Source organism: Mastigoproctus giganteus, chromosome 10 (genome assembly GCF_048544385.1).
Source record: "Mastigoproctus giganteus isolate SK-2022 chromosome 10, ASM4854438v1, whole genome shotgun sequence".
Classification (NCBI taxonomy): Eukaryota; Metazoa; Arthropoda; class Arachnida; order Uropygi; family Thelyphonidae; genus Mastigoproctus; species Mastigoproctus giganteus.
The window spans coordinates 131,880,985-131,895,911 of NC_143584.1; the positions used below are offsets into that span (position 1 = coordinate 131,880,985).

Below are 14,927 nucleotides of genomic sequence, written 5' to 3' on the forward strand. Positions count from 1 at the left end.
TTTCTTCCCCCTACCCCCAATTGCTTGGCATACTTTCAAGTCTAAGACTGGAAAAAAAAGACTAGAACATCTCTGCATGTTTGTTGATTATTTATATGGTGTTTTTTTTTTTTTTTTTTACAAACTGGGTATACTTCATTTGTTCAGAGATAATGGCAGCAAAAAGTTGATTCTACTTTCATAACATCCCATCCTTGCCATAAAAATCTTTTCAAACTTAACAGTATTTCTAAATTAAAATTTCAGGCCAATCTCCTTGAGGCAGAAAAATATACCAGTTGAAGTTTAAAGTATTTGCATTATCAATTCAGCTATTGTTTGAGTAGTTTAACTGAGTACTAAATCCATTATTAGGTCTAAATACATCAATCAGGTCTTCTTGCAGGTGATTTGTTTCCAGATGCAGATTTTTTTTTTTTTTTCATCGTAAGAATAACCTTTTGTGTCCTTGACTAATCTTGTTATACTACTCTGCACTGATTCTAAGAGATCCACATTCTCCCAAAAAATGAGGATTCCAGAACTGCATACAACACTCAAGATGCAGCCTAACCATTGCTTATATACAAAGGGTCCAAACAACACCTTCTCTTTGCTGGCAAAATTCCTGCATATCACTGACTGAACCCAGTTAACTGTCCTAGTGTCCTGTGAAATCTGAAAACTTCATGTCAGAATGAAAAATTATCCCCCAGGTCTTTTTTTTTCTGTACTTCCCAAGAGTGTTGTACCACCCAATTAGTAAATTATTCTGGGATTACTGCATTCTTCAATATACCTTGCATTTTTCAAATAAATCTCAATTGCAACTTCTCGTCTCATGCCCGTCTAGATAATTTTTCTAAGTCTTACTGCAGCATTATACCCTGATTTCTATCATTAACCACTTTGAATTATTGTAATTGTAGATACAAAATATTTATTCAGTTAGTTTTTCAGCAATCAGAACAGGATCAACAATAGTTATGTCATTTGTATTTAGCAGACCCATGTGGTTCATTCTCTTCCTTCCAGAGTTAATATAAATGAAGAAATCCCTAGCCAAAGACCCCTCGTAACCTGCGTTAGACTACCTAACTTCCTTTATGACTTGATTGCAAACTAATTTGTATTTATTCTATGCTTTTGTGCCCCCTAATAATTTATAACCAGCTCATGCATTTTTTTTTTTTTGTGTTAGTAGTCTCATCACTTTATCTGCTTTTACTTTGAAGAGTATCTCTTAGTTCGTATGAAATCCGCCATTACTTCCCTGAATGCTTCCTATTTAGAATTTGCAGTTGGTGCCACTGAAAAGAATTTAAAAACTGTGTCGCCCTTATGGAAGTAAAATTCCTTCACATTATCGTTGGCAGTAGTTACACCTTTACATACATTACACTTCAATCATTGTTCCCTACTGGTTATTTAATCTGCAGGTTCTTAATGCATGAAGAGTTACTGCTGATAACCAGATAAAGAGTACTGTTTTCCCTTGTTGCTTCTCTAACCTGCTGGTTACAAAGTAGTTATCCATAACTGATAGTTTCCCTATAACTGATATTCATACAACATCAAATATTTGATAACCTAACCAATATTTCAAATTACTGAAATTTATTTACTATACTTGTAGTGTCAGTGTACAAGCAATTATATTAGCATTTGTTTTTACTCATGGTACCCCTCTAACACATCCCAGGAAATACTCCTATGTGAAAACAATGCATGGCCCAATAGGTACACCAATAGACCCTATAATCCTTCGCACCTTGTTTTCATAGTTCCCGTGTGTCCCAATAGAAGCAGTTGAAGAATCAATTTCACTTCTGCCCTATGGTGGCTGTAAAGCAATTTTTTATATCCCCACATCTTCCAAGCTAGGAGTTTTCCAACCCATCTAACACTCAAGTATTTATGCACCTCTTTTATTTTAGGTGTACCCCCCCCATCCCTCTAAAAACATTCACCCCTGTGCACAGATCAAGCTGAGAAAAATTTTACCACAAAAGCCTTGCACAGTCTCTCCAGGACTGAACTGATTGCAATGCACTTACCATATCCTTCCTCCATGCCTGGGCAGAATTGCAGACAATTTCAAATTTAATCCTAAAATCACGACTTTTTATCAACGTTACCCTATTCCTGTTAAGTAAATCCTCAGCTCTCATATATTAGCACCAACATGCACAATAATATAACCATTTTGTGCCCTTAAAAAATTATAACTGCTTTACAACATCATTTTGCCCCTGCAGATATACTCTGAGCCTATTCCACTTATTCTTTTTACACAATATATTTCCTGTTTCCATGAAAATACAGGCACTGAAAATAACTACCTGCTGTGGAACCAGTGCATTCCACCTTTAGAATTGTCACTGCTGCCTGATCCGTGAAGGTAAGCTCTGGCATGGATGTGGCAGCTGAGTGCTTGATGCCCCCATTTTAATTCCTTCAAAGATATCAAACCCTGTTCTGCATGCTCTCATAAATGTCCATCAGAAAGCTCAGTTTGCATTTAATTTTCTCACTCAAACACACAACCAAGACATCATACGTTGGTTGTGTCATTTCCCATTACAGATTGGTCCAAAACATAGAACAAGTAGCAAATTTAAACCTCACTGTAAATGGCATACTTATAGTAAAATATACAAGTAAAAAAATAGAATAAAACAATAAAAAAAATAAGAAAAATAAAGGACATATAAAACATAAAATGACATTAGAAGGTGGCTCTTATAACTACTATTGGTTACTGCTCTTCCAGTCAAGTTTATGTGAATTTTGATGGTATTTACTTCACACCATGGCTAAGATAGTTGGAGTGAGGAGGTTCTGGCATAATTTGCAAATTTTGTACATTCAGTCGGGACACATCTGACTGTAAGAATCGTGTCAGAGAGATACAGTGATGACACCAAGGAGGATCATCAGCTCTTAAAAGTTAAGTATGGGTGATATTTGTATGCCCTTTGCAGATGAGCTAATATTACCTGCCACTGGCAACTTTATGTGAAGCTTGAAAGTCATTGTTTGATGGCTGACTCAATAATTCAAAGGTTATTGTTATGTTGATTTTACCAAATCAATGGCCACTGAGACATGTTTCTTCTGAATTACTGATCTATAGTTTTAAGGTAAAACCTGTAAAATCTGGAGAAGCTTTGGTTTGGTTTAGATTTTATTGGCACATTAGCAACTAAGGCTATAATGCGCCCCTGGAGAAGCAAGAGGTATATTTTCCATATGACAGGTGGCAAGACCTAAGAACCTTTTAAAATAAAAAAAAGCCAATGAGACCAGAAACACTGACTGAGATATACTTCCTTATATCATACAGTGGGTGTCTATTTACTGTGATTAACTGAACCTTGAAAACTTAATAGTAAGTGAATTTGTCTGAACAATCTGTGAACGATGAAGACCCTTTTTTTTTTTTATTATTAAAAATTCTCTAAATTGTTGCTTTATGTTATTATAATGATATATGGATGGTGTTTTAAAAAAATAATATATAAAAAAATTTATTCATGACCGTTTTTTAAAAAAAAGCGTATGTTAAAATAAACCCAACTGAAAATTAAACTAATAAACACTAAAAATTTAAAGAAAATTTTAAATGAAGAATTTTTTTTTTTTTTTTTTTTGGAAACCTGCTCAAAAACATTTCTTTGGCAAGTTGTTCTAAAATAAAACAACCCCATCTATGGAATTATTCTAAAGGTGGAGAGGAATGAGTCACATTATACTGAAGATGGGGAAGTATAAGTCACATTCTTGTTACAGAAGGAATCAATTTTGTCGGTTTTGGTTTCAGCATTTATCTCATTCAGGGTAAATGCATGCTTAATACGAGAGTAAATTCCTAAACAAACACCTTGAATGCTGTAAAATTTCTTTTGTAGCCTCTATATATATACAGGTTCGAAAAATTACTTCATAAAACATAATTCATAATACAATTTCTTCATTAAAGATACCTTCAGAATGAGACCAAACAAGCTCCTCATTTTCCCAGGCAAGCACATTTGACAATAATTTTTTTTAATGCATTCCAAAAGAAAAACTTACTATTGTGGATATCACCATAAGAAAACACCCACTATATTTACACTTGAAAGCAAGCTTGACTTCAGTTCTTAGAAAATGAATACAGTCAATGGTCAAAGAAGTATTGCAGGGTCATTTTGATAGCAATTCAGTTATATGGATATCACAGCATGGCGTGATTAAACAGAGATGTTGCGTGACCAAATTGATAAGATACTATGATACAGTAATAAAAGTACAAAAAATAAATCATCATATACTTAGACTTCAGTAAAGCTTTTGACACTGTTCCACATTAAAGGCTGCTGTACAAATTGGAGCAGTGTGACACTGCTATGAATAAAGGGGTGGTTGAATGGCAGAAGACAGAGACTGATTATCATTGAACAATGTTTTCTTCTTGGACTAATGTTATTAGTTAAGTCCCTCAGAATTCAGTGCTTACCCCTTACTTTTTTCAATATTTTTTAATGATATTGATGAAGGCATATCAAGATTACAGTCTTCAGTTTTCAGATGATACAAAGGTTGTCAGGGTGGCTGATGCAAGAATGAAGGCATACTATGGCCACAAGGCCTAGAAAAGTTGGTCAGATGGGCTGAGAAGTGGATGTTTAACATCAATAAATGAAAGGTAATGCATGTAGGCAGCAGAAATCTCATAACATAAAATTAGGAAATACCAAGGTGGTGGAGACAAAAGAGGCCCAAGGATAATTACACAGTCCAATATGAAGTCCGTGAAGAGCAAGGAAAAGCTGCTAGGACAGTTCATGGGATTCTGTCAATGATACACAGGAAATCTACCAGGAGTAGACGAAGTGATTATCCCATTGTGTAAGGCAATAGTTAGGCTGCACCTTGAGTACTGCATACAAATAAGTACATGGGCTGATGTTACCAACAGCAAATTCTAAATGGGAAGCATTCAAGGAAGTGATCGTGGAAGCTACTAGGGGTTTGATACCAATTAAGAAATACTGCTCAAGGTTTAAGCCTAAATGGATGTCAGATGAATTAATGAGGCTCGTGGCAGCTGAGTGGAGGCAAAGTGGAGAAGAAAAATGCATAGAAAAATTAAAAAAAAAAATATATATATATATATAAATTATCAAGCGACAGAGAAGCCTATGATAGGTATAACCTAGTCTGTAATCAAGTGATAAAGGATGTAGTAATAGTTGTGGCATGTGATGCAAGAAAGCAAGTGTATGAGCTTATGCAGCATCAGCCAAAAAAAAAAAAAAAAATCACACCATTCCTTCCAAATGCCTGTCCAGTTCCTCCTTAAATTTATTCAACCTATCAACTTCCACAAAGACAGATGGAAGTTTGTTCCAGCAATTAACCACCCGCTGGCTAAAGGCAAATTTCCACACATCTATTCTACATCTGTCCTTTCTTAATTTGAATTTATGCCCCCTTAGGTTCGTAATCTGAACAAGTGGAAGGATCCCATCAGAATTCAGCGTGCTCAACCCATTCAAGGCCTTATACACCTCAATCAGATCACAGTGCAGGTGCCTAGTCTCTAGCCACTGTTAGGCAAGCGAAGGCACACTGTGAGAAATCTTTTGCAAACGATGCTAAAAAAAGCAGTGAGGACTACTTTATTATATAAACTCTAGAAGGAAGGGGGGGTGAATCAGATTGGTCAAGTTGATATCAATGATTTGACTGTTGATGATCCTGCTCAGGGAGCTAACAAACTAAATGAGTATTTTGCATCTATATTCACACATGAGGAGTTATTAAGGGAGGAAAATGACAGAAGTTGATCAAACTGAAACAGGGTGCTTAATGATTTTGTAATAACACAGCAAAGTGGAGAAGAAATTGTTGAAGATAAACATAAGAAAGGCACCTGGGACAGATGGGATCTATCCATTTATATTAAAGGAGGTGGCAAAGGAAGTAAGCAAACCATTAGCCATAATTATGAGAGCATCCTCGGACTCAGGGGAAGTCCACACAGACTGGAGATGTGCATATGTATCAAGAATTCATAAAGGGGATCTAACAGTGACCCGAGTAATTACAAACCAGTTAGTTTAACTTCTGTTCCTGGGAAAATAATGGTGTCACCGGTGAAAGATGCATTGCATCTAGACAAGCCTGCAGTAATAATTCAGACAAAGCATGGGTTTGTTAAGGGAAAGTCTTGTCTGAGAAATCTGATTGGATACTATGATCTGGTTACAAAGGAACTGGATGCAAAAAAGAATTTTGATATCATATACTTGGATTTCAGGAGAGCTTTTGATACTGTTGCACATGGAAGACTGCTGTACAAATTGGAGCGGTATGGCATTAAGGGCAAGTTGCTGCAATGGATAAAGGAATGGCTGAGTGGAAGATGGCAAAAAGTGGTAATAAATGAACACTGCTCTACGTGGACTAATGTTATTAGTGGAGTACCCCAGGGTCCGGTGTTGGGCACATTATTGTTTTGTATTTTTATCAATGATATTGATGAAGGTATATCATCAATATCATTGATAATTAATGTGGAAGTTTTCAGATGATACAAAGGTTGGCAGGGTTGTTAACGACAGTATTGACAGTGTGCTACTGCAACAGATGGGCTGAGAAGTGGCAACAAAGTTTAACCTTGATAAATGCAAAGTACTGCATATGGCTAGAAGAAACCCCAGAGAAACGTACCAACTGTGTGATACCACACTTAGGGTGGTAGAAATTGAAAAAGATTTGGGAGTAATTGTGTAGTCAGATATGACATTTTCTGAGCAGTGCAGACATGCTGCTAAAGCAGGTCATGGGGTATTACCAACAATATACAGGAATTTTGCTAGTAGGGAAAAGGAGGTGATTATCTCTTTGTATAAGGCAATAGTTAGGCTACACCTTGAGTACTGTATACAGATCTGGAGGCCTCATTTTTGGAAGGAAGTACAGTTGCTTGAACGAGTACAGACAAGAGCAACAAGATTGGTGAGGGGAATGAAGGGGTGGTCTTAACAAGAAAGACTTAAGTTCTGCAAAGTGCAGCATTTGTAGAATAGCATCTGCAAATGCTCTGATTGAGGTGTATAAGGCCTTGAATGGGTTGAGGAGGTTCAATTCTGATGGGATTCTTCCCCTTGCTCAGATTACAAACCTGAGGGTGCATAAATTCAAATTGAGGAAAAGCAGTTGTTGAACAGATGTGCAGAAATTTGCATTTAGCCAGCAGGTAGTCGATTGCTGGAACAAAGTTCCATCTGTCGTGGAAGTTGATAGCTTAAATAAATTCAAGGAACTGATCAAACATCTAGAGGGAATAGAAGTGTGAAATGTTTTTTTTTTGGGCTGATGTTATATCATGCTCTCTTGCATCATGTGCCTCTACTACTACTAGATATGGAAGTTTTGTTTTAAGTATATGGATCTTTTAGAACTGGTGCAAAGAAGAGTCCTTGGAAACTAGGCACTTGATGGAAAGATGAGGTGGGTTATTTATTTATTTTTTTATTATTACATTTTTTATGGCTGATGCTGTATAAGCTTGCTCCCTTGCATGATTTTCCACTACTAATTCTATTCTCTCCTATATTAATATAGATCAATGGTGAGAAATATATACCTCAAATAGTATTCGCCATATAGTGCAAGAAAGACACAGGCATTTGCAGCACTGGTAAACAAAAAAAAAAAAAAAAACTAATACAGTGGCAGACAAAAAAATTGCATCACTTGTGAATTTTGCAAATAATGTGTTTTGTGCTGCATTATGGGTTGCAGAAATGTTCAAAATGCATTTGTTAGATGGGATATATATCTCTGTGAATGAAATCCAATGAAAAGACTCCACCTGATATATTCAATTGCCATAAATATCTTCCCAAAGGGTAAAATATGTAATTAATGGAAATATGAGAAATCATGCAAATGGCAATCATGACAACCAAACATACATTTCATTGCATTAACGTGTACTAACCGAAATGACAAATTAACGTAATAGTATCATGTATTGTAAATCAGAAAAATAAGTCCTCAACATTTTGTCGTTCCTCCTCAAGCTGCAATTACAGCCTTGGAATGATCTGCATAGAGTTAATCAACTTCTGCATATACGTTTGCCCAATTTCATGGTACCACACACTTAAAATGCTCTCCTGCAGCTGAATCTTACTTGTTGGCATCGACAAAGCAATTTAAGATGACATTGTGTACCAGAAATTTTCAATAGGGTTCAAATCTGAACTGTTGCTGGGCCAGTCCAACACTGTAATGCCAGCATTTCTGAGGTATGACTGACCTTAAGGGAGAAAAACGAGGGAAAACATTGGTGTAAGTATGCTTTAAGTCTTGTGAGACAAGAATACAAACTCATCATTAAATCTAAAGAGCATAAAACTTACCAATTTTGCTGTGTGGCAAGGTGATGAGTCTTGTTGAAAAATGCAGTTTTGGATGTCTGTGTGCTGATCCCTAATAACGGGTTTCAAGCACCCCTCCAAGATGGCAGTGTAGGTTTCTGTTCTGTTAATAAACTTAATTTGCCCAATCTCTTTGCTTATTATCGATCTCCAGACCATCTGACCGGCGGGGAACTTTACAGTCGGTGTTATGCAGTCAGGATGGTATGCCTCCGATTTTCGTCTTCTGACATATCGCTCCCCATAAGAGCCATGCAGGTTGAATTTTGATTCATCAGAAAAGATGGTGTCCCATTATTCTTTTGTCCATGAAACATGCATTTTAGCCAAAGCAAGTCGCTTCTTCTTGGGTCAACAAAGGCTTCTTGTTGGGTCAACAAAGGCTTCTTCTTGGGCCGATAGGCATATAGACCACACTCCAAAAGCCGTCTTTGGATAGTTCGTGCACTTGTTTCAACACCAGAAGCCATCTCAAAGTCCAGTTTTCGATCAGGAGCACTAGCATGGCAATTATGAAGGCATAGCCGTTTCAAATATCGATCTTGGGAAGGCATAGTCACTCTCTTATGGCCTGCTCCAGGTCTTCTCTTCACATCACCAGTTTAACACATTAATTTCAGCATCTGGGATACTGTTGACTGGTGGCAGCCTATTTTATCAGCAATAGCATGCATAGAAAGCCCTTCCTGGGACAGAGCAAAAGGTACACTTTTTTTTCCTGGTGTCAACTGAACATATGGAGCCATGCTTACACCTCCACAAAACAGGATACTAATGAGCGTTTATATCCTTACAATGCCATATTTATAGAAACGGCTGATGCAATAGCTTGCAATTACTGTTTGATGCAATAGAAGCATTATCTGAAGCAATACCTTTGCTTTGCGACAAAAAATGACTGTAATCAAACAATATCTTATATGTTTCACTACAAATGTTACTTTTATTAAGGTGATGCAGTTTTTTTGTCTGCCACTGTAGATAAGAAAATACAAATTAAACTATCCAGTTGACCTTTGAATTTATTCAAACTGTCAGCTTCAGCTACCTGCAAGGGCAATTTACATGCATTATTCATTTGGTGAGTAAACTGCAAGGGCAATTTACATGCATTATTCATCTTATTGCATTTGCAATATTATCAACAGCTGGAATTTTATGTTATTATGGTGAAATGTGTTTCTCCATCAATGATTGACTTTAACATAAATAAATTTTCAAAATCTGCTCTTCATTTCTATATTTGAAGTTTCATAAACAAAAATTCTGCAGGTAGCAAAATTTGCCGCAAAATCTAAAATAGTGGTAGTAAATACCTGACCACACAATAGCAAAACCATGCAAATCGAGGGATGACTGTACTTGGATTTCAGGAAAGCTTTTGATACTGTTGCACATGGAAGACTGCTGTACAAATTGGAGTAGTATGGCATTAAGGGGAAGTTGCTACAAAGGATAAAGGGATGGTTGAGTGGGTGACAACAGAGATTTATAATCAATGGACACTGCTCTTTGTGGACTAATGCTATTAGTGGAGTTCCCCAGGGTTCGGTGTTGGGTTTATTGTTGTTTTGTGTATTCATCAATGATATTGATAAAGTAATTGGGCTTAATGTCCAAGTTTGCAGATGATACAAAGGTTGATAGGGTTGTTAATGACAATTAAGACAGGCTCCTGCAACAGGATTTAGAAAAGTTAGGCAGATGGGCTGAGAAATGGCAACTAAAGTTTAACATTGACAAATGCAAATTACTGCATATGGGTAGCAGTAAACCAAGAGAAACATACCATTTGGTATGGTACTACACTCAAAGAGGTGGAGAATGAAAAAGACCTGTATGTAATTGTGCAGTCAGATATGAAATTTGATGAACAGTGCATGCAGGCATTTAGGGCAGCTCATGGAGTCTTGTCAATGATATATAGGAATTTTGCTAGCAGGGACAAGGAGGTGATTATCCGGTTGTACAAGGCAACAGTGAGGCCATACCTTGGGTACTCTGTACATGCCTGGAGGCCTCGTTTTAGAAAGGATGTAGAGTTGCTAGAACGAGTACAAAGAAGGGCAATGAGATTGGTGAATGGAACAAAGGGTTGGCGTTACCAAGAAAGGTTTAAGTTGTGAGGTGATCTGATTGAGGTGTATAAGGCCTTGAAGGGGTTGAGCAAGGTCGATGCTGATGGGATTCTTTCTCTTGCTCAGATTACAAACCTGAGGGGGCATAGATTCAAACTGAAGAAAGACAGTTGTAGAATAGATGTGTGGAAATTTGACTTTAGCCAGCAGGTAGTTGATTGCTGGAACAGACTTCCATCTCTAGTTGTGGAAGTCGATAGCTTGAATAAATTTAAGGCTGAGCTAGCCTTAAATTTATTCAAGGCATTTGGAGTGAATGGATGGGTGAAATGGGATGTGTTTTTTTTTGGCTGATGCTGCATAAGCTTACTCTCTTATACCGTATGCCTCAACTAATGCTAATAGGTAACTATATGATTACATTTATGAGTATTAGAATTTTTCAAAAAATTCTTCTAAAATTTAACTATTAAACCCATTCAATAAAAAGTCTGGAGCTAGTAGGCAGGATCACATGGTTAAATTTTCAATTACAGCAGGCTCTATGAAGTGAGTTTTTTCAAGGAATTTTGAAATTTTGTAAAAACATTAAAACTGTGCACACAAATGCATTAAAAATTTAACACTTTCTTATTTTTACTTAATTGCTCAATGCTAGAGTAAAAATATATCCCAAAATCGAATCTGAATTTTTAAATAAATTTATATATAGAATACAAAAGAAAATTGTGAATAAAATCTTTCCTAAATCAAATAGGTCAAATGTAGTGTTTTCACACTGTGGAACATATACCTCACAATGTAATGCTCATTCAATGTGTTGCTATACTTAACTTATTTCCTACTGGATTTTTAAATAAAACTTGGAATGGTATTCCACAGATCTTCTATGATTTAATAAAATAAACAAATAGAAAAACATAACTCAGAATGTATTATGCAGTCAATATTTTGGCAACTTTTGTTTATTACATCTCGTATTTTATAATATAAAAGATAATATAGTTCATATTTCTGCTGTGATTAATATAATAAGCAAATAGTAATAGTTCATTATATATATATATTTAGTAAACTGATAGTGGGAGAAGGAAAAAAAAAAGTAAAAGCTGCTCATCAAAATAAATCACTACATGTGTGAAATGCAAACATTCCTTTTCTGTCATCTGGCCTACTATCCATTATTTCCTCCATTCAGAGCACAACAATAAAAAATATCTATTGCTTCAGCTACAATATACAGCATAACTGTATATTGTATTGATGTGGATTTCTGTTTGTTCGATTTTAATGAATCTGGGATGACTTGGCAGATCTTTCTAAAAGATCTAAATATAAAATTTCATAAAAATTCATCCAGTGGGAGTTGAGGTACTACATGTGGATGGAGAGATATACAATAGGCAAATATGCCTTAAAGGTATTTACATAAATCACAAAAATGAAACTTACCTCATATTTATATGAAAGGAATCAATTGCCTCAATAGTAAATCCTCCAGACCAATGACAATCAGGTTTATCAGCTAAACGTACACATAGCAAGTTATCCAAGTCAAGTCGGGGCCAATGAAAAGGAAGGCTGCATTTCTGTACAGCACTAAACAAAGTGTGACGACCTAACTGATCCTAAATGGAAAATTTTATTTTTTAAAGGAAATTTGTGTGAACAAAACCAAAATTTCAAACCAAATAACAAGTAATAAATAAAATCAAAACAAATATTATTTATGTTAAAAATTAAACCAACAGCTTCTAGTTACAATAATTAGTTACACACAGTGAAACTAATTATTGTACTCTGGTTCAAAAGGAATTAGTTTTATTAGGAGACTCCATTGTTAGGGAAATGGGAAATATTTTTTGTAATAAGGACAGGTGGACTAGAACCAAGGTATGTCTGCCGGGAGCAACTATTAATTATGTCACCAACAGACTGTTAGATTTTAAGGGGGATAAAGAGAATATTATTATTCATGTGGGGATTAATGACATTAAGCATACATAATCTGACAATTTGTTAGACAAATATAGGACCATGTTGAAGGAATGCTGCAAGTTAGGTCACAACATCTATGTGCCTGCAATTCTGCCCATGCAAGATAGGAGGAATTATATGCTGAAAGCCTTGTGGATTAACTCAAGACTTAGAGGATTCTGCAAGGCTTGTGGGGGGGAAAATTTCTATCAGCTTGGCCCGCACTTGTAGGTAGAAGGAATCTGTTTTGTAGAGACGGGATGCATCTAAAGAAAGGTGGTGCAAGAGTTTTTGCCAGTATTATTGAGGATACCTTAAAGGTTCAGAGAAACTGCTAGTTTGAGGGGCAAGGGTAATTGTCCAATATTATCATTTATCTGATAATATTGGTCAAATTAACGCTTGCACAAACCTCAAGATTTCTTGTTTGTTACTGCAACAGAACATATTAGCAAGAGGTTCTGAGGGTAGATACTTTTCAAATGAGCAGCCAGTTAATGCCAGGGAAGCGAGCTTAAATAACTTTAAGGGATGTGTCAGGGTAGTTAATTACACAAGAGCACTAAGTCTAAACTGTACAGTAATGTCAGAAGTGTCGTCAATAAAATGAGTGAATTCGAACTGCTGGTTAGGACAATTAACGCTGACATAATAGGGCTTACGAAAATGTGGTGCCACCCGGAGCAGTGCCATACCTAGGTACAAGTGAACCGGACGGCCACCCGGGCCCAGTAATGTAAGGGGGCCTGAATTCCGATGATATTTTAATTTTTTTAAATATAAAAATATGGTTGCTTCTTAATATAATACTTTCATTTTAAAAACAAATTCAACATTTATATTATTTATATTTATATTACAGTAAATTTATTTATTTTATAATCAGATGTTAAAGGAAATTAATTTTTGCCTATTTTTATTATTTAACCTAGTTTTAATGCAACAAAAAGCCCCAATAATGCCGATGCACATTTATAACTGTTCTCTTTCTCAAAATGCTATCCCACTGTTGCTTATCAACGACAGTTTTCAACTGAGCATAATTTCAGAACATTAAAAAAAATGGCAAAAAGCTTGAAAGAACTTGGTTGATATACTCAGAAAAAAAAAAAAAAAAAGATGTCATTTTCTGCTTTTGCTGCAAATTATTTTGTTATGTAAATATTCTCTTGAAAATTACTGGGTTCTGTTCTTGGCATCATTCACAAGATGATTTAATGAGAACTCTCAAAATCATAAAATATGTGGTGCCTCCGTAGCCAGATGGGCAGGAGCAGCAGTGCGTAGCACACGCTTCTTGATTAGACTGGGGTTCGAGCCCGTGATCACCAAATACGGAGGATGCGGAAAGGTCAGGGAATGACCACTGCATATCCTCAGAGCAATATGGCCTTAGATGCTAATGCTCCTAAAAATCAAATAACAAACAACATAAAATATGCATGCAACAGTGGAAGGAATTAGGGCTACAGTTAAAATCCTATAAAATTATGGATGTTGTAAATCTAAATTTGAATGAGAAATTAAAAAAAAAAAAAGGTTGGAGAATGATTTTTAGAATGAGAGTTAGAGAATGAGAATTGAGATAATTAAATTTTTAGCTTCATGAAATTGGCACAGAGAACTCAATGAAAAATTATTTGAACAAAATATTGAAAAATTTCTGGGACAAACTGTGTACAAGAAAGAATTTTGCAAGAAAATCGAAGAGCTTTTTATGTTCCATGTGTCGTGCAAAATTTAAATTTAGTTGTATCTGATTCAGTACATTCGCCAACAACAGCAGAATTATTTTTTGGAACATTACAAAGATTACACACGATCTGCACTGCTTCGCCAAGTAGGTGGGATATTTTAAAAAAGCACGTAAAAATGACTGTGAAATCTCTACCAGAAACAAGATGGAAAGGAAAGATAAAAGCTATTGAAGCAGTATGATATCAGTTGCAAAATATTACCACTGCATTAAATGAAATCAAGGAACAGGCCAAAGAAAAAGATGAAAAATTGCAGTCTGAAATACAAGGTTTGTTAACAGAAATTACTTTCTCTTCCTCTGGAGTGGGCCCCCAGAGGAACCTGGCCCACCTTTCGGCTACATCAGGTGGGTCAGCGTCTCGAATTGGGATGTGCGAGCACTACTCTCCCATGGTATGGATGAGTACCCAGAATCATGTCTCCAGATGATTGATCCTTCTGGGTAACCAAGAGGTCAGAAGAGAACACACACATAATACACACAAACCTACATCATTCACATATCTGGCCTATTTGTAGTGATAATGTTCTTCACAGAGACATGAGACGGAGTTGAACTGACGTTCTAGAAGCCGGCCTTTACATATACACACATATCCATATGCCCGACAGAAATTACTTCTTTTAAATTTATTATTAGTGTAGTTTTTTGGTATGAAACATTGAGTATTATAAATAAAATAATAAGTAAAGTAAA

The 14,927-nt window shown here is 35.9% G+C and overlaps 1 protein-coding gene across 6 annotated transcripts in view; it reads right to left on the reverse strand.

Annotated features, from left to right (window-relative positions):
• LOC150079291 (intermembrane lipid transfer protein VPS13D-like) overlaps positions 1-14,927 on the reverse strand; it is a 1,618,665-nt gene that overhangs the window by 276,648 nt on the left and 1,327,090 nt on the right. For all 6 annotated transcript variants that reach the window (XM_090383928.1, XM_090383929.1, XM_090383926.1 and 3 more), the window contains one exon: positions 11,948-12,123. In XM_090383928.1, coding sequence (XP_090240054.1) covers positions 11,948-12,123 — 176 coding nt within the window. The remainder of the gene's footprint in view (positions 1-11,947; positions 12,124-14,927) is intronic.